General features: G+C 38.3%; 1 protein-coding gene and 1 long non-coding RNA gene across 3 annotated transcripts in view; one reads left to right on the top strand and one right to left on the bottom strand.

The window, feature by feature from the left end:
- The window catches only part of trip4 (thyroid hormone receptor interactor 4), an 86,374-nt gene extending 61,774 nt beyond the window's left edge, over nucleotides 1-24,600 (top strand). For both annotated transcript variants that reach the window (XM_034881072.1, XM_034881063.1), the window contains one exon: nucleotides 24,275-24,600. In XM_034881072.1, the coding sequence (XP_034736963.1) occupies nucleotides 24,275-24,339 (65 nt within the window). In that variant the 3' untranslated portion in view covers nucleotides 24,340-24,600. The remainder of the gene's footprint in view (nucleotides 1-24,274) is intronic.
- LOC117950509 lies at nucleotides 1,782-15,498 on the bottom strand. The gene is made up of 3 exons (XR_004657926.1): nucleotides 15,488-15,498; nucleotides 11,014-11,020; nucleotides 1,782-1,890 (listed from the first exon to the last, which is right to left on the bottom strand). It is a non-coding gene; the product is annotated as an uncharacterized LOC117950509 (long non-coding RNA).
- Nucleotides 24,601-24,826: the final 226 nt, after the last annotated feature.

Here is a 24,826-nt window from a genome sequence, read left to right as displayed (position 1 = left end):
CAAGATAGAAATACATTGGTTCAATCTTTATATGGTTATACTTGACTTTAAGCCTCTTTTGGACTCGCTGAGCTCGATCTACATCAGTTTTGCTTCAATGTGCACCACTGAAGACTCCAGGTTTCCTGTGGTTTCTCTATAGTATATCCTTATTTTGTCTTCTATGGAGAAAAAGCAGTGTCTGTGTTGTTGATCTTTAACTGTCAGACATATTTTTTGTCACGTTGAAATAAGGATATCAAATTACATGAATAAGTGATTTGAACGTGCACAAATACATTAAGAGCTCAATATACATATGATGTAGGATATCCGAAGAGATGGTGCCTGTGGCTGTCACCATTGTGCAGGGAGCTTGTTTTCATGAAGGCTGCAAGCTGTAAGGGCTGAGGTTACCCTTGTGTGCCATGCACTGTCTGAGTAAACAACACTCATACCTGTCAGATGTGAAATGTAGATTACGAGAGTATGCTTTACTGTGTGATTGCTAGATAAACGACAAACAATGCACAACACTGTGTGTAGAGAATGTCTTTTTCAAGACCTTATTTTTCTTGGATGATGCTCAAGAATATTGAGAGGGATGAAAAACACCTCAAAGAATTATAGAAGGAAGCAAATTGTTAAGGGACAAGAAAAGTCTCCAAAGAAAATCACTTAATGTCCTATGAACTCAACATGAATTTAACAAGTGTTTTGAATTGGATCAATTTGCTGAGATTTTATTATTTTTCAGTTGTTTGTGGCGCAAGTGTGTGATTTTGCTTGTTTGATCTTAATTTAGTATTTTTTGCTTTTGGTCCATATATCTTCTTTCTTTCTTATTCTTCCTTTTTTTGCAACCTTTTCACAACATAGTTTACCTTGTACAATTACAAGAAAATGTATGCTTATATGCTATGCATCATGTATTTTGTGTCCTAAAACAATTGAAAGTAGAGCTGCAACAATCAATTGATTAGTTGATCGAGAGATGTTCCAGGCAAATGTGTGAATTGTTTTCTTTTCTTGGTCTATCCTTCTAATTAATCGACTATGTTAGCGTTTTGGACTGTTGGTTGGACAAAACAAGACATTTAATGATGTTGCATTGTGCTCTTGGACATTGTAATGGGCATTTTCCACAGTTTTCTACTACTCTACAGGCTAAATGATAAAACAATGTATGTAGGGCAGTAGTGTAGTGTAAGTGCACAAAACAGTAAGTTCATTATTAGGGTTTTTAAATGTGTTATTCTTCTTCTTCTTTCTGAGAAATCCATGTTCCCATGCACAAAAACTTGCAACTTGCAAATACTGTAATTCCAGTTCTCAAATAGTGCGATTTGTGTGCTAGTTGTCCTGATGGTGGCGCTACAACAGCCATCTAAAACTCTACATTTTAAAAAATCATAACAAATCAGCCGTAAATGCTACAACGTTGCACCTCATGCCAAACTGTAGCCCCAAGAGAGCAGAAACTATGCTCGGCTGTTACCTCGTTGCAGTTTTGAAGTCCATCACTTTTTGCAAAAACTGCAAAACGTCTTAAACTTATCAACTTCCACATTTATGTTTCAATTGACACCAAATTTGGAGAACTTCATCTTTAGAGTGTCTCAACAAATTTACCGTTCAGATTTTTGATTCATCAAAAATTGAGCCCACAGTGCATAAAGACATTTGTAATGCATACAGTAGTATAAACCAATCTTGCAATTACTTCTACACTAAATATTTGATGTTCACCGTAGTAGTGTGCACAATTTCCGAATTTTATCTTAAAAAGTGAATTTAAAAACAAATGTTTGAATTGTGTCATCTACGCATGGCGGTCAATGCAAAATAGAGCATCTTTAAACATGAGTTTGACATTTATTGATCTTTGTAAAAAATAACTTACAGGCATCTCTGTTTTCTTAACCAAGTACACATAGTCTCTGAATTTTCTAATGAGAAGTACATTTTTTAGAGCAGTTTAAAATTCTGCATTTTCACGCAAGCCTGCTCCCTGTCTAGTAGGCGTTGCGATGCCACTTGTGACATCACCCAGATAAAAGCTCCCTGAGATCAGAAACTATGGCGTCAAAGGTTCTGAGTTTGAGCCCATGGTGTTGCAACATGATCATACATACATCTTATCAGGCATTGTGCTGCGAACAACTGCCCTGCAAATTTTAAAAGTGACTACCTTAACAGTCCTGATTCTGATTAACAATCCGTCAAGCTTCGGAAAGTCATGTCATTAAGTCAACCCGGGCTGACTCAATAAAATATATATTCCCATTAGCTAGAGGAGTCATCACCCAATAGCTCGCTGAGATCAGGGCACACCTTTGGACATGAAGATTGCAAGTCCAAGGCCCAATAGTTACAAGGTAACACATTGTACATAATCAGCCATTGGTATTTGAACACCTTACCTGAGTGTTTAAAATGCTCGGCCTGACCATTGCTGTGGAGAAGCTAGCTAAGTATTTATTATTTTATATAATCCTTTCTTTCAGTCTAATTTTAGGATGTCATTATAATTCTTCAAGACTGTTTTGTTATTTGTACACAAACAAAATATGAATAATTTAGCATTTTGTTAAAAGCAGGTTAAAACACATTCCATTATTTCTCTTTCTTCTTGGATTAATGTTGTGTTTTCCAGTAGCATGACAACACAGTTATATTCGTAACACTGCCAACAAACAATTGGTGCAAAGGTCAAAGATAGTTTGGCTTGGCGTGAACTATTACAAAACAGCTGATCAGACTACGAAAATCTGTCTGACCCTCAGGTCAGGTTTATTCAGTAGGCTCACAGAGTTAGCCAGCTGTCAAACATATTCTCAATTTTTAAACACCAAGCAACAAGACAGAAACATACAGCACTAGAACGGATCATTTAAGCATCACAAAGACTGTCCTTTTCAGTGCATTCATCAAGCTCTTGCTAGCAACCACTGACCACTTAATATTAGTCCTTTTTCCCAGCCCGGATTTGATTGCAAAAATAGTGTTTCTGAGTAGCACACCACTTGAAAAGGCTTTTCACATGAGATTGCCTGCCCCCCATGGGGTTGGGTACTCAGCAAACTGACACAGAAATGAGAAAATGAAAAGACAGATTACTGCTCCGATGGTTGCAATATGATGAAAGAACTTACACACACATAAATATTGAGATACTCAAATGTAGTATTACCAGCCATTATTTGCTTTTAATAATTGTTAGCCTATAATTGATTGTTCACACTAGGACTGCAATACACTATTATTTCTGTTACCGGTTAATCTGCAGATCATTTTTTGGTGATTAATTGTTGAATATAAACCATTAGAATATGTTGAAAAATTCCTATTAAAATATCCTAGAGCCCAACGTGACTTCATCAAAGGTCTTGTTTTGTCCAACTAACAGTCCATAATACAACATTATTCCATATTCATTAATGTCTTAAATTTGAGAACACGGACCTACCCATTTGTTTTGGCATTTAACTTAAATGATTTACCAGTTATTAAAATAGTTGTCAAATAATTCTCTGTCGATCAACTGATCGATTTGTACACTAATGGTTTCAGCTTTATGACACACAGGCTCAGTGGCTGGTTGGAATCTGTAGTACAGTATCAGTAGCAAAGCAATAATCTATATATATTGCTAGAGGATGGTGCAGGCAGATAAGCCTCCCAGGAAACCGGAAAGATGGAGTATGTGTCACTTGAAGTAGCTCTTAGCAAAAACAGGGGCAGGGTGGTCTGGTAAGCACATACGAGGGAGGATGGACCTACGTGTGACTTCTTTCTCTCACTTCAGCTCGCTCTGCAGCTATTCACTGTGTGAGCTCTTAAGTCTTTTCCTCACTCTTTCTCTCCCTCTGCCTCACATAACCCTCTCTGCACTTTGCCTGAGAGCCCCTGAGCTTTCAAGAAAGGACACATACGTATATACACACACACAAAAGACAGACACGAGAGACACACACCAGCTCTATACACAACTCCAGCTAAGCACCCCTGCTTACAGTGGTGTTAGGACTGCATCTTTCTCCCTCTGCTGTGGAAATAGCCAGATCACTGATGGCTGGGAATGGATACACCCCAACACCAGGAGATTTTCAGCAACAAAAAGATCTGCTCATGTCACCAAGACTTATGTATTATTTTTCTATCTGACAGTGATTCTCTATGGGTCAGAGAAAGCATTGTATTTCACATATATTTTTGCTGTAGGGCTAGACAGGTTATCCCTAAAACTCCCATGTCAACAGTCTTAATATTGTATTTTGTTTTCTCTTTATTATGGTTTAATTTGGCCACTAGCATCTATCCAACCCTGAAATAAAGTATAATTATCATCATTAATCTTAATTAAAGTCTTTGATCTTATGAACGTAAGCCACAAAAATGAGGGGAAACCCAGCCATTTAGATGAGGGAATAGAGCTCAGTTTAGAGAATAAAAGAAGAATTGACAAACATGAAAAAGATTGTTCCTCAAACCATTTTCCGTCTCTAATGCAGACGGCACTCACATCAAACGCCTTGCTGTTGCAAAATCAGCTAGAATCACTTTGCTTCCGTGAAATAGTCCACCTTCATCTCATGGCCTAATTATTTCACAACAACATTGTGAAACAATGCCCTACCACATTCTCTTCACGGTGCAGCTACAGTGGAAGAGTCCACAGGAAATATTATAACAAAATATAAGATGTATAAATGTATAGTAAAGAAAGCTTAGCTGAAATTGTCTGATTTTAAAGTACCTCTATTTGAATCTTGCTAGTCCGTTTGCCTCACACCACACATTCTCTCATCTGTACGCCACCTCTTCTTGCAACCCCCCTCTCCCTCAAACATGCCTTCATTTTCTTGCTAATTATCAAGTGTGCTGCTTTATTCCTCCAGCAGATTGTTAAGCTCTCCAGGAGCATAGTTGACCCACTTTACAAGCAGATCTGTAGGCCAGAACCCTGCTCATAGCTCCTTTTTCTCTTTTCATTCAGCCCCACAACACTATACATATTATGGACATTTAACATACATGAGAGACACAGACACCTATTGTAGAAAAACACAGTGACTGTTATCTAAAAGAACATGCTTAATACAGTGATGCCGCCATACTGTTTGAAACAGAGAGCAGAGCCAATTGTGAATAAACAAAATGTAGCAGTCACAGTAACAAAGGGTTCTATCTGAATTTGTAAATCATTTGTAAATTATCAAATAATGAAGTAGTTGATCTGCGTCAATTACAACATGATGTCCTGCATCTTTTTTAATACTACTTTGTACCACATATTCAACAACAAATGTGGCAATTTCAAGATTTATTTTTGTCAAATCAAGCTTAAACATCTGAACTGTGTCTCACATTACAGCAAGTCTTGCTTCGGTTTGCAATTTCACTTAATTTAATTGATTTGGGGGAGGGGGGGGGGGGGGATCCTGGTGTGCTGCAACTACAGCAACACACAAAAAAGCCATTGTTCAAGCTAAAGCCCTTTTATTTATTGTAATCAGCAGATATTGTAAGTGTGTTATTAAATGTAATTTGCTTTCAGGTGTTGAGTGCCAACTAGATTTGCTGTAGCTTGGGTGAAGTATAAAGAAAATCAAAGTAATTACACTCTTTTACTTGTTGGTTTTACCAGGATTTAAGATTAAAGGATTTAAATAATAGCAATGATGGATGGATTAATGGTTACAATAATTATATGGTAACGCTGTTATGAAAGTATGCTACTGTACGTTAACATTCATATCAGAGTATAACTGAGGGTGATAGGAACTGGGTCACTAGTTTTGTAGGCGTTATTTTGGGAAAACGTTGGCCATTTGGTGGTGCTAAGAGAAATAACTGGATCACCAAACTCAGTAGCAATCATGGTGTTAGGAGCATGAATGTTGGTACCAAAATTCATACCAATTCAACCGATAGATGTCCAGTAGTTGTTTGTTAAACAAGTGTTGGATTGGAGTCCCATGGCTTATGTGATCAAATCAGTTTGTGGTTTTCAGTCTGCCAGAATGCAGGTGTGACAGACATGAACTTGAATTGTATTTACATAGGCCTTAAAATGAACTAAATCACAAAATATAACATTTTTATAATTGCAGCCAAAACTCTTAACCAAAACACATTTGTGGCTGCATTGACGTCTGTTGAGGTGGTGCTAAAATATCAAATTACAACTCTTAGCATCTGCTTTAGTCTATGTCATCAGTAGCTGTTGGAGCTATTTTAATGTTCCATCTACCAGTTCACATGTATCAGACTTAGTAGCATTTCTGAATAAAATATAAAATATGTAGATGATAAAATATCAGGACATTTCAAAAGAAATGAAAAAACTATGTTTTGGTAAACCACATGCAGCCCCCTGAATTTGGGCTAATCTCTTTTATCCCTGTCAGCAACTACATCAATATTTACACATTAAAGCAGACAGAGACAACAGTGCATCCTATTAGCACTGTAAAGTAAATAACAGTGCTCCCATCATGCTCAGCTTTGACACAGACAAGATTGGAATATGCAGTTCCAATTATCAACCTGCTTGTATATCGAAGTCATCACTGCTGATGGACCCTGAAGCCCTGTCTCGCTGCTTCTTTGTTTCTGAAGTTTACACCATGTCCAACTCGTCACACTGAAGCCACCGTTAACACGGCTCCCTGTAAAAGCATGGAGTCATTGGGAAAATTTCCATCATTAGTCGTACCTCCTCTATGCCTCCCCGCCCCCATTCTACAAAAGAAAATCAATGGCATCTGCTGCCGCACAGCTAAGCCTGCTTCATTGCTGATGCAGACAAACAGTGGGTGAGCTAAATTGATTAAGTATCCAGCTATTTTTAGAGATGATGATTTCTAAGTTTGTCCACATTGATGAAACGGTAAAATAGGAGCCGAGCATTGAATGCTGTTATTTTCTGAGGATCTATACAAAGACCCAAAGAAATCATCTGCTACAACTTTTGTAAAAAAATAAATAAACATGAACATGTAACCCATGCCTGCCCCAGCTTTTGAAATATAGATGAAAGGGCTTCGGCACACTCTGTGCCTATGCAGCGAGTATTTGTCAAATGCCTACAGTAGTTGTGGGTAATTAACGTGTGACACAGAACCCTCCTAAGCATGCATATAAGGGAGATAATTGCATGTTGTGGCATATTTGCAGTAATTATCAATCCCACCCACCTCCACAGCCTCCCATGCACTATTGAAATGTTAGCCTCTTTAAGTATTATCATAAAACACGTGGCAGAAAACTGTTAATCAGGAAAGGGCTTTACTTCCTTCACCCTATGTCCCCTTCCCCCAGCTGCATCTGTTTATTTGCTCTGCATCTGTTTAAAGTGTTTCTTTGACTTAACAACAGAGGGAGAGGAAGTGTTTGTATATGCACATTTACGTCCACATAGCCACCTTAGGTTTCCCTGAATTGTGTGGAAGTTGCCCAAATAATAATAAATCATATATATACACATATATATATATATATATACACACATATATATATACACACATATATATATATATATATATATATATATATATATACACTGTGGCCGGTGAGAAGCTTGTGGATATATATATATATATATATATATATATATATATATATATATATATCAACAATCTTCTTTGTCATCCTGCACCCCTTCTTCATGCACATTTATTACATTTATTTTTGGATGGATTCATCCGTATACCAATTGTCTGCCTGCGCACATGAGAATAACATGGCAACATTTCCATTTTTATGAACAATCCAGTTACCTCTGTCAGTGAGACTGATGGCAAGAGGTCTGCTGGATCAATGTCATTGTGCCTCAGGCATAACAAGGAGCTTGTTCACTGCGTTACTGCTTCCTTTCCTTCCACTCACCTTCTCCCCAACATACTTATACCCACTAAACAGTACCAAGCAAAAGTACTTTGTCACACATGCACTGTTTCTCACAGATTCACATTCCTCCCTCACTATTTGTCACCCATCAGTAGACAGGATATAGTCTGATATCTGACAGGCCCATCAGCATTTTTCCTCCTCTCAGTCTACAGACAGCTGGCCTGCAGAGACCCAAACACAACCTTCAGCTAACTTAACCTTGAGCTATATGAGCTACTTAACCAGCCTGAAGAGGTTCCTCTGATATTTGCTGGTCTTAATGTTAGCTATAGGCACTCAAGCACCTTAGCAAGAACCTAAAAAATGAGAACAAACTTGACAATAAAGCATTTGTTAGAAGAATATGACAAACAAGGTTGGTCACTTTTAAAGCCCCAGCTGTTATTGTTTTGTCAGAACTGCTTCTCTCTCCAACACAGAAACACACACGCACGCATACACACACACCCACACACCATTTGGCGGAGGCTTTTATCCAAAGTAGTAAGAATGATGTGCAGTGGGGGTGGAAGCAGTAACCCTGGCAGTGTTTGTGCTCCTCTCTCCCCATTGAGCTGTACAGGATCTCACGCAGCACACAGATAGATAAATCCTACAGCAGTGTGAGAGAAACCAGAAATGATGGTGGCTATTAGAAATAACATGTGTTCCCTGGTTTCTTGTTGATGTCAGTGTAAGGACACAACTTGCCAAATGAAATCCCCATTTGGGCTTTTATGATAAACAGCATGAGGATAGTCCGGCAAAGTGTGACGTCTTTGAATTTGGTTGTCAAAAAGGAGAATTCATCCTCATCATGTGCCTCGGTTAACACGTGAGGCTGAGGTTTTGTTCTACTCACCCACTGAGGATCTTAAATCTTTGAAAGACATTATGCACACTACAAAGACCCCATGCAAGCTTTGTGTAGATGTCAAATATTCCATATATTATATATGATACCCTATATAATACAAAAGGACCCTGCAGAAAGAATCAGCCATATTCAAATACTAAAATGTGTTAATTCTAAGCGCTGTACACTTCTGCATCTTCCATTAAAAACTATTCCAGTATCAATGTTTACTAAATTATTTACCGACGTACATTAACATATCTGTTGTTTCTCTCAGGGAGCTGCACAATCAATAATGGTTGTACTTGTGTTCTCTCCGTTTTTGACTGTTGTTCTCTGTTAGTCAGATAAATCATCAGTCAGAAAAGAAATCGGGGATCCATAAATGAAGCCTGACATTGTTGAATTAACAGTGTTCCACCGTTTTTGTACACCATTAACAGAGAAACTCTGAAACCAAGTTTCCATCGATTACTTAACTATAGTATGTTATTTCCACTGAGTGCAGAACTCCAAAAATGCAGGATTTTGGGAAATACACATATTGGCTTTATTTGCTAAAATAAATCAAAGGATTTATACCGCTTCTGAATAGGGGGATTCCTCAAGCCTAACTCTGTCCAAAGGTAACAGTACCTCTTGGGCTTACTAATTAACACATTATGTCTAATTTGTTTAATCTGTACATAAACAACAAATTGTGGTTTTACAAGGAGTTACATGCTGGCGTTATTCATCTTCAGGTCCAGTGATTTCCTGGAGTGGTGTCGTGGTAGTAAGGTTGTAAGGCTGCTACCCGGGAATCCACTAATTATCAAGGAATAGTCGCATAAATCCCCCAAATAGCACTTACCTTCCTGTAAAACCATTTTGAAATTAATTTTTATTTTATGTAGAGAATAAACAAGAACTAACATTTTGATCAGTGAGCTTTAGAGGCATTGGTAGACAGATTTAGACACTTAAAGCTATGCTAGCCATTTCCCCCCGATTACACTCTGTATTCTACGGTAAGCTAAGCTAACTGGCTGCTGTTTTTAGCGATGTCTTTACAAACGTGAAAGTGTTGTTGACCTTCTCATCTTATTCTCATCCAAAGAACAAAAAAGCGTATATTTCCCAAAATGTTGACTTGTCAAGACTCTGGTGACCTAATTACTATGTACTGTTTCAACAAAGGGTTGAGCCCCAAATATGTAGCTTTATTCAAAAATTGAATAACCAGCCATCCATTCATCTCCATCCAATGCCACTTATTTTCACAGGCTGGTCATAATGTTAGCCATGGGCACTCAAACACCTTAGCAAAAAGCTTAAAAAAAATTCAAACTAACTTATCTCTAAAGCATATTTTCATATATTTCTCTGAAAACAAAAAAAAACTGTGGTTGGACTTGCCGTAAATTTGTTTTAGTAGCTTTACCTCCCATCAACAGAACAAAGTGGCTCATTGCCCAGTGTTTGAAGTGCAAATGTGCGTAGAGCTGCCGAGTCCAAAAGCAGCGTTGTACATTATTTATGAATCAAGCTACTACATTTACTAAGGTACAAATTTTGTGTAAATGTAGTAGCGCATATACACATACACATATGAACAATCTGTTTTGCCTGTGGTTTGTTTGTGATTTTTCTTCATGTGTATGTTTGCATGTGATGAAAATTAAAAAAAAACATTTGACTACAAAAAAATAGTCTCTGATTAGCAGCACAGAATGGCCACCCTGGGTCTTAACAGCTGACTGTTAAACAACAAACACTACTGGACATCACTCTGCAGGAACAAAGCAATGCACAAAGCTTCCCGTCTTCTGACCTCAAGTCTGGGTCTGTGTGTGTGATTTTGATTCCTTCCACAGTGGATGGTGTGTGTGGGGAGAGAGTGCCTTAGGGGTGTCAGCGGAGGTTTAAGATATTCAGCTTGCTGTCAGCACCGACACATTTCTCCCTCTGCACCGCTGCACAGATATGCAAATCCAGCCTCCTCAGAATGCAGAGCACCAGATCAGCTTCAATTTATTCCATTCTGCTCTCTCCCTCTTTCTGCACTCACCCTCCCTGTCTGTTCTTCGCTGTTTTTCTCTCCCTCTTCTTCCCTCTCTGCTGTCTTGATTCTGTCTTTGGTTTTCTGTTTGGTCTTAGCTGCTCTGTTCATGGCACATGCCCCCAGTGAGTGAATTGTATGGAGGTGAGACAATTTCTATTGAGTCTAGGTTTAGTGTAAAGAAGCGCTCCGTTATTTCAATCTTGTACAAGATTGCCTGAGTGTGTGTGCATTTGAGCACATATGTTCTTGCATGTGTGTGTGTTTTATCCTTGGCGTATTCTAGGATTGTTTGTATTGTGCTGCACACACAACAATGTACTTGTTAATTACCAGCGATAGAACAGCGATGGCCTACATTGCTGGTGGTGAAACACAATTAGTCAGTTGCCAAGCTGCTCTCAAAAAGGCTATCTCACCAACACACAGTGTCTTCAGTAATCTAGTCTCAGCATAATCTAAATGCCAATGTCTATCCTCTGTGATCCATCCCCAGCCCACACTACATTTACATTCTAATTAGATGAGGCCAAGGCTGCTTTATAAGGACCCTTTTTAATAACACGGCTGTATTCACCTTTTCAGAGTCCCAATGCGGCTGTAAAAAAGTGGGCTACACTTTATAATTTGTCCCTTTGACATTGTGTCTACTGAGGATTTAAGTAGCTTTTTAAAGCCCTCTGAACCCGAGTGTGTGTAGCCTGACAAGAGGTTTTCCTGTATCTCGAGGATGAATTGTAAATAGAATTGTAAGAAATGGAGATGTAGTGTCAAATGAGGGAAACCCCCTTCTATAAAACCCCTACTATACACATCACATGCAATGTCTATGATTAGGAATAAGCATAAAGGACGCATAATTGTAGTCCATAGGTTTTTTTAACATTTGTTTAAATAAGGGCTTAATTTATTGATATTTTATGTTAAAACTGTGGTCCTTAACTGTGATAATACTTACAATCTACTAACAATCATTTTCAATAACGCTTAATCTGCTGATTGTTTTTTGTCGCTCGACCAATCAATTATTCAACTAATTGTTTCCGCTTTAATTGTAATGCACTCTTTATGAAAAGAAAAATCTGGGCGTAATTACCACTTTTGTCATAGAAAACTCTTCTTTTCTAATTTACTGAGATTTGACAGCTGTTTATACAACATGAAGTCAGAGTGTTTGCAGTAGCTGGGACTTTATTGATGACACGTTGTTTTAACAAGAAGATATAGAAGCTGATGAGAAAGGAATGAAACTTCTGGGTGACTGCCCTCATTTTCACTCTTGTGAATGCTTCCTCAAGGGTGGTGAGATGTCTGATTGGGATACTAGATTTTCTTATTACCGCCATTTTCATTGCAAACTGACAATAGTCGATTTTACCAGCTGAGAATATTAAAGAGAAGATTTGCGTTTCTCTCACAGTGTGTAGCTTCATCACACACCATAACTTAATATTGAACTTTTTTTGTACTTCTGCACTTTAGATCTTTAAATAAGCATTTTACACAATGCACTTTTCCAACAAGTCCTCCAAATTAAAGTTCATAGTGAAATGTTTGTAATGTGTGTTCTCTAAAACTGTTACAAATCACTGTTAAATAAAGCCATTTTCTGATTTGACACGTTTGTTAAGGTTTAGGCACAAAACAACTTGGTTACGGTTCGAGAACAGTCGTTGGCTGTTGACAACAGTCATTGACCAGTACTGACAGTCTGTAGGACACAGGACACAGACAGAAGTACAACAACATCACTAGGTCACCTTTTGCTCCCAACAGACAAAAATCCCAATTCGTTACAAGGCTTTGTCTCTTAAACGTAACCATATATTGTATTTGGGATTAGAATAAAAGTGTTCTTTACTATCTTATGAAATGTATCTTAAATGATATAGTATTGCATAGTATTTTTCATGCTTAGCATTCATATATAATATATAATAAAATATCTATCCTATATATTTTTCTATAACATTTCTATTGCGATGTGGAAAGACCAGCGTTGCAGCAGTATTAAGTCATTTTGACAAATTTTTTCCGATCCTTGCACGTTATGTTAATTTTGCACTAAAGTTATTAATAAAATGAGAAAATATTCAGTACTTTTTGTTTGTCAAGTATTTCATTCACACAGGAATATACAAAAAAGGCGTTACCATGTGATTATTTCATATAGACTATTGAGTTAGCAGAACACATGATATATATCGCTATCAAGATAGTTGAATATGAAATATAAATTTGTATTCTAAATGGTACTCTTTTATCATTACCCGCATTAGTTCTTTCTCATACTACTAAATGTCTTGTTTAATATGGCTTCAGGATTCTTCTGTGTGATAGTGAACTTAAAGCCCTCATGGATAATACATGACCGACTGTAGCAATATAGGGAAAATGGAAATTTAAAACTGCAACTTCACTGCATCTCTGAGTTTATTATTACACATGGCCACTTAAAAAGATGACCTCTTTTAGCCACCGGTGCACTGCATTATTGGTTAAACTCACTTTACCACAGAAAAATGTACATTTAAGAAAATATCTAAAGTTATCATAGACTTCAGAAATGTTGCTTCCTGCAGTATCAGAAGGCTTTTGAATCTAAAGTGCCTTAAGCTTTATCTGTATTACACTGCCACTACACTACACTGTGTCTATCTCCAGTAGAGCGTAATGCCAGAATAGTGGATTGTGAGAATAGTCTTTAGTTGGATCCAGTAAGTAAATTAGGAATTGAATTTGTTTAAGCAACATACCAGAGTCTTTATATTCTCTGGGATCTTAGTCAGAAAAAAGGATAAACGCTCTGACACGGTTTTGTTAAGAAATGTTAAATAGATTGATAAAACACAGATAGTTCCTGCTAATGAGCTGAAAATATATCCATACATTAAACCAGAAGTGCATAGAATTAATTTGATTTTCATCTGTAGCACTCATGTTGTCTCCAGATGACTTCTCTTTTCTTTTTCTTTTTCTTTTTTCGTTTCAGGTTGTGAATAAAAATCAGAGGCCAGTGGCCATGACAATACAATCTACTTGAAAAGAACAAATGATAAAAACATTTGCTTTTTTTCATCTAGCCTCAATACAATTCATTCCAAAAGGCAACATGGGCTGAATGAAATTGCTTTGGAAAATATTCTTTTATCCAGTGTTGTTTGCAAAATATCTGTAGATCATTAGAAGAAATGTGTGGTTATGTAAAGTATTTCCCACGATGCTTTATCAACACGGCTCAGCTCCAGTTCTCTCAATAACCAATTGTTCTGCAGCACCTGCTTATTGCAAGAGCATCTAAGAGAAGGGATTGATACGCGGTGGGGCGTTGGTCCTATTTTCTAGAATGACTTGTGGCTGCAGGGGGAACCTGCTTTCTCTGTTAGGGAACATCAGCACAGGCAACTGGCAGTAATTGATGGACCTTCTAGCTCAGTCATTACAGATTGTCAAGTAATTGCGCCTGAACAATCAGAGCCAGTGGTTCTTTCAAAGTGGTGGTGTTTTAACTAAGGAATGCACTTTTCAAAAGAAAGGGTTGGGCATCAATGGTGCAGAGTAGGACACACTTAGCTTCTAGAAGGAAGATCCGTCTGCTCATTCATTGGGATTTGAGCAAACTTAAAAAAAAGTCTGGGAATCTCCTCTATTGCTACACTATTTGTGCATACATTTAGTAATTTGGTTGGTCCCTTACCTTCCCTCAAAAACGGCGGAGTACAAAATAAGCACCACGATCTTCTGTAATTAACTGCAGTAGCAAATGTTAAAATTTGATTCTGCAAGACTCATTTGCTGTTGCTTTTACTTGTTAAACACTCTACATACAAAAAAAAAACTGGACTATTTGGCTTTTGCGAACAGCAGCCACTTTGGCCACAATTATGGGATAATGGTAAATGCTTCAATTCAGTCCTAAAACAGTGTAACAAGGTTATAAAGTGGGCAATATTTAATGGAAAATTACAGTACAGTTCTTCCACTAAAATCAGTGTATATGTGGGTTTTTTAACCGCTTTAGTAAACAGTAGAACTTAGCATGGAGGCCAGTGACAGTTACGTTGGTTTGTTCTTTTTTATATCTGTTACTTATTCAACCTCTCTTTAAAGCTTTTTGACTGAGACGGACAGAATTTGTGATGATGATATGACATGTTACAGATGGAAGCAACGCGCGTCTTAGCATTGCACTAAGAAAATAGGTGGAAATTAGCGTGTCCACCCGGTTGTCATGTTTCCATCACTGCTCACCAGAGTTGAAATACCTTTAACCGCTCATCAGAGTCATTGGTCCCGGGAATAAATGCTAATTGTAACCTTTCCCACTTCGGACAAAAGACAGATGTTAGTGGGTGTTAGTGAGTTTTTGGGCCAATGGGAAAGGGGGGGGGGGCGACATTAGCCACCCAAAGTCACTGATCTCACCAGACCAAGTTGCTGTAACCCCTGAGTAAGTTAAATTGAACAAGGATGCATTTAATTGCTTGCTACTTTTAATTTGCAAGAGAATAAAAGTGCCATTTCATTTTTCAAAGGTTACATAGTCTTGCCAACAACCCACATGCAGTCTGTGAGCAAAATTGTTTGTTAGAAGAAGCTTCATTTTGTCTGTTTGCACAGAGCTTTGAACATATTTTTTTGTACTGCTCTAGTATCAACTTTCGGGGAAGTTTAGGGCAGAAACGGCAGTGAAATCTTATTAGGAGCTCAGGAACGTAAAAACAAAAACTATGAGGAATATTCATTTCTTAAACTGACAGAACTGAGCTCCAAGCTGGTTTTTTAAACATTTATTCAGTATTTCCAGAGGACAGAATAAGAGCATTAAACCTTCCGTCTGCAATTGCCAGGATATCTGATTGGCTGTTGACAGTCAAGACTCTTTAAGGGTTTAAATCATGTCCAACAGTCTTTGCCTGACAAACCTAAAACAGTTCATACATCAGCTGAGCCTTCCTTGTTGTTCAGCTGTACAGGAAATTGTGTGTTTACACGGGAAGTTGTTTGTCATGTATGTTTGCAATGTGGGTAAAAGAGGAGGGAAAGACGATTGACAGAGCCATATGACTGCAGACAGGATCTTAACATCAGGTCTCTGGTTTATTACATTGAGCATTGATTTTGTGTTGTGACCTGTAAATATAACACAACTATAACTTGACAAAATGTTTAAGCCAGGAATATCTTAAATTAAAACAATGGCATCAGAAGGCTAGGAAATGAAGATCATCGACCAAATGTTTTAGACCTATTGAATGCAGGCTGATGTTATTCATTTTTACACCCAGAATAGCCTCTAGCGTGTAATCAATATGCATACTGTGTGGCACCATTGTCTAACTCTCAGCTCCACCTCACACAACTGGAACAGAATATGTTAAATTAGTTTATCCTCAAGCATAGATGTGGGTGGACTATAGTGCAGCATTTAGTGATTAGCCCAGATAAAGTGCATTTCACAAATTGAAGGAAATTTAACTTGCTATTAATCATCAAAAATTTGAATTAATCCATGAGCACATGCTTGATCCAACCATTTGTTTATTCTAATTCCTCAAACATGTGGTATCATACAAAGCCGAACAAACCACAAAATGCGTCACAAAGTTAAACTAATGAACTGTCAGCAGGTGAAATCCATGATCTAGTTTGCATGGAAGCATTTTGGGAGCACTGATATTAACCAGCTATCACCATGTCCTCTCTGCTTCACATATATCCACCCACCAACCAGCACCACCTTTGCTGTCCCCGACTCGTCAGACACTGGTTCTGTAGCGAGTTGTGACAAACTGTCATATGCGTGACTAAACCGGCTCAACACTGCGCCGTTGGTTGGAGAAATCACTCAGCCAATGCAGCCCCTCGATGTCTGTGAAAACGGCTTCAGGCAGGGCGGTTTGGACCAAGAGACAAAGTGCTTTCTCTGCAGTGGGAAGCATGGTTCATGCTTCTCCCTAACCCCTTGCAAACAGCATGCCAACGCAAGTCTCTAACAGCACCTTCTCTATCCACTTGTAAATTCACTACCTCGGCAGCGCAGGAAGGGAATGTAAATTAGGTGTGACTAACAGCAAGATGGGAATCCAGGCAGTTTTCCCCCCTTCCTCTCTCGCTGTTCTTCCCTAGCTACCAAGGGGTTTTGAACACATCCACTTTCCTGCAGTGCTCGGTTTCACGCACAGAATGACTTCAGCTGGAGGTGTACTAAGCTAAGGCAGGATAAGGAAAAGAAGTTAGAATGGTTGTGTTGCTGAGCTAAAGTCAGAATGAAGCCTTTATAAATTCATGCTTACTGAAATATGGCAAATACAACTGCCACATGTGATTTCACAGAAACATTTTAGCTGTATTGACACTTTGTAAACATAAGTGCATTCAATTCTTTTTACATGTTATAGGATCAGGCTGGGGATATTTTAGTTATTATGAACAAATGTCATGAAAAGACCATAATGAACAATCAATGGAACCTACCAGCGGGTACAGCCTGTATATTCAGAATCAGTATCAAAAGCAGAATAGGATTTGTTGCCAAGTAAGTAAGTAAGTAACACAAGGAATTTGCCTTGGTGATTGGTGCATACATGACCCCATTAAAAGGAAGAAGAAAAAAACAATGAATGTAAAAGACACACTAACCTAAACAAATAAGTACAACGTAACTGTTAAACAAAACAAATGAATAAGAAAAGAAGGCTGCATGGTTTAGTGCCAGATGGGCAAAAGTTCAGGATATATAGTCCAGGATGTATGTAATTGTAATGTGTCATGTCTAGAGAGGGGGTGGGGGAGTTAAGCGTCTGTGTCAGTGGGGGTCCCAGGCCTTGTTAATGAGGCCCACTGCAGTTGGGAAGTTGTTTTTGTGGCATGAGGTTTTGGTCCTGATGGACCGCAGCCCTCTGTAATTTTGTACAGACATTCCCGGTGCCCAGAGGTTGAATCCTAATGACTTTGGTGATTACCTGACTTTTGCTTTTAGCGTCACCAGCAGGTCAAAGTTTGTACTTATCCACTAATATAACTTAACATACACATAAATTATTGGCACAACATTACAGACATTCATGATTCCCAGACGATGGATCCTACTGATTTTTTCCCCCCTGTAAAACTAAAGAGATTCCCATCAGCTTCAGCTTTATGTTAACTGCTAATTAGCGATTATTAGCATACTTAAGCTTTAGCTAAACTAAGATGCTATGCATGGTAATCATAAAACATAATGGACATGGACAGTGTAGGGAAGTTGGAAAGTGTAGAGAGTCAAATGACACAGTGTTGGTTTTGTTGATTTGTTGACGAAAAAAATTGTAACACCGGCTTTATCTAAAAGACCCCCAAAATAGGTGTGTAAACTGGAGATTGATCATATGATCTTTTCCATAAACTGCAGATGTTTAAAGGGCATTGGAGGAATATATGCCCTCCCAGCTGTTCCTTGCCACCATGTTTAAATTTAAACCATTAAATCCTGCCATTTAGATTCAGACTGTAAAGCTATTTCACTGTAAACTTCTTTTTACTCTCCAGGCAGTATACTTGTGATAGACTCTGAATTGGGTATTGTGTGAGCCCAGTGGGAATCGATGTAACAGATACTGGTGAAGGTGTTACATTCAATCACAGAGCTGCTGGCGCTCCACTTTTAACTTTCCCCTTTCTGTGTCACTATTTGTAGGCAAGTCATTTTCTCATGTCAAAGTGTGTCATCGGAGGGTGTATCAGCGATGTGGTTAAAGTGTATATACATAGCTGTTTTAGGTTTATTATCTAGGTGCATTGGGGCTGCTCTGTAATAAAAAGATAGAATACAAAATTCAGCCTTTTTATTCCTTAGTGCGTGGGCTGTTTCTCTCACAGAAAGAGACACAGCAACCAGCCAATTATTCTTGTGATTATTACCTCAAGAAAGCTGATGGACCCGCATCTTATTGATGTCAGCGAAGATGTCAATGGACCTCTATTTCAGTCTAATAAATACTCTTGCACTATTGCCCCTGGCTTTTCAAGGGATTATGTAAGTGTGCTCTCCATCAGCAATGAGCTGTATTCTCCCATTATGTGTAATGGAAATAGTATGCATGCAGTCATATTTGTGAATGTGTAAGCAGAGTATCCAAGTGTAGTGAATGTATGAGCGTCTGTGTGGCTGAGTGTGTTTTACGGTCTTGATGATGGAGCGCCAGCCCTGTGCGGACAACCTGCGCTTATTTTATGGCCTCCTCCCCAGCTGCAGCATGTGGGCAATAAACCTTTCTCCAGCAATCTCCAAACAGTGCAGCAATCAATGGGAAATTATCTCAGCCAATCGATGGGCGAACCTTTCTCTTTCTCCTTCTCTCTACCTCTCCTGCTGCCCTGTCTGTATCCCTTTCTCCCACCACCCCTCCCTTTCCCTCTCCTCATCCCTTCCTTCTGTCTCATTTTTGCTGTCTCTGTTTTTTCCACCCACTCCTTCACTCACCCACCCCCCACCGCCTTTTTCTTTCTAACTTGTGTTCCCTCCAGCTCTCTTAGCTCAACAGCCCCTACTCTGAAATGCGACAGCTCAGCAGCTCCAGAGCTATTACCAGGAGTCGCCTTCACCCAAGCAATATGTAACATTTCTGAATTGACTTTTCTGGCAAATATAATGAGTCAGACTTGTTCATACAATGCGAGAAAGAATACTCCCTCTGATAGACGTGACAACAAGGCCCATTTACTGTACTCCATGTTGTTGCTGTTGTCCTCCGGTCATCCGTTGCCAGTTGCACATAAGCTAGTTGTGTCTCCATGTTTCAGTTGAAATTGGAAATTGCAAGGACTTCTCAGACAAAAATACTGTGTGATTTCCAACACCCAGTCCTTTAAGCAGTGTTAATTATCTAAAGTTGCAAAGTTTTAATAGGGATACGCAATAGTTTAGTCTTACATTGATGTCCTGATATATGACTTAATATTGTCTTAGACTTCGTCTTAGATTTTGTAGATATTGCAATATTATTAAATGGTACATGTTGAATTTTTCCTGGTTGTAAGGGCTGCATTACAGTAAAGTTATGTCAGTTTCTGAACTTACCAGACTTTTCTAGCTGTTTTATTGTTTGCCTTTAACCACTTAGTCATTTTATTGATGACTATTTATCTAAACATATAATATTTTGTTAAAGCACTAGTTGTCAGCATCAGAAATTTGTCGCAATATGAACGTTGAGGTATTTGGTTAATTATTTTGTGAGTTTTCATGTGTACACATACAAGGACTTTTTTGTTGCTCTCAATTTACATACAAAGAAATAGACAAATCATAAGATGTAGACAAGGACAACATTGCTGGTCAAGATAAACATTTAAGTACTTTGTACTGATATATATAAATTTCTCATGTGACGACTTTGTCAGCAAACCCACAGAGAATTATCACCTGAACGCACTTCCCTATAGCTCTACTGAGTTTTATTACGTTTTTCTGACTGTAACCTGCCCAGCACTTAACAGCAAACAGACACAGTTAGCTGGTAAACGTAGTGGATCATTTAGCAGCTAAAGAGCCAAAGAGTTTACTCAGAATTTGGACAGAAAAACAAGAGTAAGTGAATATTGAACTTTACGCCATCACCAGCCATCTACCATCTGCCAGGTGGCAATGACACTGAATAATTGTTCATGTTGCTCCATATCTGCTGGAAGTGTTAATAGGCAACTGTTTAACAACTTTATAAGGGGAAAATATGTCAGTGTTGTGTTTACAGCTTGTTGCGTTGCTCCCAGGTGGCACTAAAATTAATAAATGGATCCTTCTTTAGTAGAGCACTTGAGGTAATTTCTCTGTCATGTAAGAAAATCTGCATTTTCTTAATACAAATTCCAGATTTTTTAACATAACGTATAATGAGCTGCTCATTGCCGCTAGGGTTGCACATTTAAATGAATTATAATCACGATTTTGGCTTCCCAGGATCAAATTTGCGTGATCGAGCGATATTTTAAATATGTCATTCTGTTCATAGAACGCTCCATTGTTGTAGTTTTTTTTTCTCCAAAACTTCTGAAATTTGTCCACAGTTTTAATGGTTATTAACAAGCTGTAACCATTAGAGGCAAACCTGTATTTGTACCTGTGTTTCTGCTGGTAACTCTGCTATTTCGACGTTGTCCCTCTCTCTTTTAATCAGTCTGTTAATGTTGTTGAAAAGTGAAGTAGCTTTCTCAGAGAGCCATGAAATGTCAGGTCTCAGTTCAGGGAAGCACTTTTAAACACTAGCACTTTCTATTTTGTTTTAAATGTGTTAGTTTTGCAGCTCAGTGAGTACTTTAAATATTTTTTTTACCTGTTTTTACATTTGTATATAGCCTACACTATAATTGTGCTTCAAATAAAAACAAGTATTATTCTATTTAATCTATTTCAAACTCATTTACGTAATATATATGAATGTATATGAAGTACGATAAAAAGGTGACCTTAAAATTGTGGCGAGGAAAAATTTGGGTGCACCTACATTTTGTGCTGGTGCACCTAAATAAAAAACGTCGGCACGCTAGTGCAACCAAGGCAAAGGTTAGGGTGGAGTCCTGGCTCGTAGCTTTAGCAGCAGACATCCCACTGTTGGAATCCCCCACGGTGAAATACAGTCACACTACACCGTTTAGCTTTTTTTCTTTAGCATTTTAGCCTTTTTAATCCAGTTACTACTGTTGCTAACGTTAACGTTACCTGCTGTGTAATGCGCTATTAGTGTTTACTAGCGTGACGTGTAGCGATGTTTCTGTTGCCTCTAACATCTGTTTTGGAGAATCAGAGAGACAGTGCAGACATTTAAGTGACACCGTAATGAGGTACCAAAATCCGCCTTGATATTTGTCCGGTAGATAACGGGCATACAGTATACAACTCCAATGTAGCACGATATGGATGCACAATATGGATGTACTAGCCGGGATCTGTGTGACAGTGCGACTCTTCCAGTAAGTTGGTGGCTTGAATAAGGTTGTAGAGCCAAATCAAGCTTTGTAAATAAATTCAAGATGTTGTCATTGATTGTGAATGGTTACAACTATTTTAAATGTTGTTGTAATTTAACGTTAGTTTTTGCTCCTGATCATATTGTGACTGGGAGATCACTTATTACAGGACTTGTATTTTATGTAAAAATTCTGAATTATCACTTTAATGTGCTCCTTACAACCAGCAAAATGTATTTTTTTTTTAATCTTTACTTTTTGGTGCATTTTCATTGTTTATTTGGTTTTATTTTCCTTTCAAGTGTCCTTGAAGCTCATTGCTATGATGCACATTGGACTAACTGTGTTGACATTGGCCAAATGAGTAACTAACACAGTACAACTGCTAACTGCTCATGCCGTGAGTGCTTGTTATTACTTATTCAATCAGTTTGCTTTCACATAAGCACATACACAATATTTCATAGAAATGTCATGACAAGAAAAACTGCCAGAGACAATTTTCCACAACATTGACTCAACCTCTCACATGCACAACGCCCAAAAAAATCCAGAATTATGCATTTCTATTGTGGTGGATTTATCATTTAAGCAATTTGGGATAACTGTTTGGCAATATTCACTCAAAAATTCTAGGTGTTTCCACGCCTAAGTAGCACTCACTTCTGGCAGAACAGACAGACACTGTCAGCCATTCAGACAGGCTTGGAAATGGTGAGCAAACAGCACTTCTCCTAAACACCTTGTTTTTGCTGCTACTACCCACAGAGTTCAGCCATAACGTGACAACATGAAAAGAAAGCACAAGTGACAAACACCAACCCTGCCTGTCACACTTGTATAATTTTTTCCCCTGCCTCAGCCATGGGAAAAACAGCCAGCTAATGCTGTGGGTTGACAAGCATGAGGCTTGTGTTAGGCAGAGAGACACAGGGTTATTATTTGCCTTGCAGTTAATGATGGGGGTCAACACAGTTTATTAAACCCCAGCTAGGGTTGTTCTCCGCAGAGAGAATGACAACACAGCACACCATACTTTCAGAGACTGAGCACTTATGGAGGAATTGGATATTGTGATTGATATTGTGAATGCTGTATTGAGAGAGAGAAAGCTGTCAGTTACAATGTGTTAGAAGGTTAGCTCGGTCAGTGGCTACTGTAGTTTTGTTTACACAACATAGCAACAGGCATTTATATAAATAGCAACTTGATCAAATCCCTCTTTAAGATTCTCTGCCGTTTTCATCTTTGTAAACATTCTCATCTGAGCTTCACATGAATCTGTGAGCAATAAATTATAACCATGGAGATTCTCACAACAATGAAGGCTACTGTTTTATGGCTTGGGGATGGCAGTCTGCTAATCAGCAAGTTTGTGCAGGTGCTGTCAGCTCGCTCTGCTACACAATCAAAACAAAGAGCTTAATGAAAGAATCACACAGAAATTAACATTCCTTGGATGCATCAATGGAGAACGCTAAGAAACAATTGTTGGGTTATGTTTACTTCGTTACTACTGAAAGTGCTTTCACATTTCCTTTGGTTTTGATTATTCCATTACACCTGTTACAAATCATGTATTTCTGCTAGAGGGCTGTAGTTGCACATGGTTTCAAATAAAGATGGCTGATAAAGGTGTCCAACAAGGATCATTATTAGGCCCCCTACTATTTACTGTACATATAAGTACTATTTATTTTCCAAATAAACATGGAATGTCCATTCATATGCTGGCAATACCATTTTGTAGCCATCTGCAATCAGCAGCCTGTTGCACCAGCTATGAGTAAGTTTAAATGTAGCCTAGTTATAACAATAATTATTACGCTGTTATTATTAGACCCAAACTTTTTCAGATTTTCTTTTAGATTTTGTAGATTTTGTGTGGCCCTGGTTATTTTTTCTAGTAAGTTGTGATTTTTGCATTACTAAAGCAGTTGCCTCGCCAAAAAGTCTGATAGTATTTACTCACATCCAGAAGGCATCAGCATACCTGTGTTTTCATTTAACAGCCATGCTATCTCCTGGACGTTGCTGAGATACTTAACATCCTTAGTTCAGGTCAAAGTGAACAACCGTGACACCAGATCACAGAATACTATGCATTTCACTGGAATAAGTTGCAAAGCGACCAGACGTATGAGACACTCATTCCTCCGAGCAATTTTAAGGATCTACATAATGAGTTTTCTTTAAATAACATTTGTGGTTTGTGACTTAACATTACAAGATGCATTTACTTGCATTTTTTTGGTTGTGGCACTCCATTAGGTTTATAATGAATGCACATCTATGTAATTGATTTAAAAGACACCTTATTTTGTTGCCAACAAATGTTGTGGTCCAATCCCTCTTTGCAGGGGAATAAAAGGTCTCTTTGGCCTTTTCCCTCATTGTCTTTATCTCTTTTGCTCTACTGTCTATCCGAGGCCGCCTCTAATCAGCTGGCCTTGAGCTTTCAGAAAGGTCAGTGCCCCTTTGATGGTATTTTGATTTATCCCTTCCTCTTTTCTCCCCTCCCACTCTTCCCTTTCCCCTTTTTCCTCTTGCAGGGAAGCTTGAGACTCACTACCACCAGGGTGCCAAGAAGGGGCTGGTCCCATCAGCTGCAGACTGATGTCAGAGGAGAAGCTGAGGAGGAAAAACAGTCTGGCCGCATGGGAACAAGGCAAATTATGTTTTCCAAAAAATGGCTTCATTCTACACTGGGTTGTCCTGACATTTTAGCATAAGTTATCAAAGCTGACAGCAGCTCTGTCCGTGTTGCTGATTTGGATTCAATATACGGGAAATTGCTTGCAGTACACAATGTTGACAAATTTCTACATTCTGCTTTGTCTCTGTTTTGATTGCGTGCAGAAATAAATCTTGAATGATGTTGAATGAATAGATGTTCTCCTATTCCAATTAATATGATTTGAAATAAAAAAATCTTTCTTTTCATAAATATGGATGGCAGCTTTTAGAAAATGTTCTGCCATCATGTACTTGTCATCTCAGAGCACAAAAGCTAATTTTGTTTTAATTCGCTCATCAGGTTTTTATGAGGCAAAGGAGACAAAAACATTTTGGCTTTATTTTTATTTAAGAACCTAAAACCCAAA

Source organism: Etheostoma cragini, chromosome 1 (assembly GCF_013103735.1).
Source record: "Etheostoma cragini isolate CJK2018 chromosome 1, CSU_Ecrag_1.0, whole genome shotgun sequence".
In the NCBI taxonomy this organism is placed as follows: Eukaryota; Metazoa; Chordata; class Actinopteri; order Perciformes; family Percidae; genus Etheostoma; species Etheostoma cragini.
Note: the sequence above shows the minus strand (reverse complement) of the source record. Positions and strands in the feature narration are given on the sequence as shown.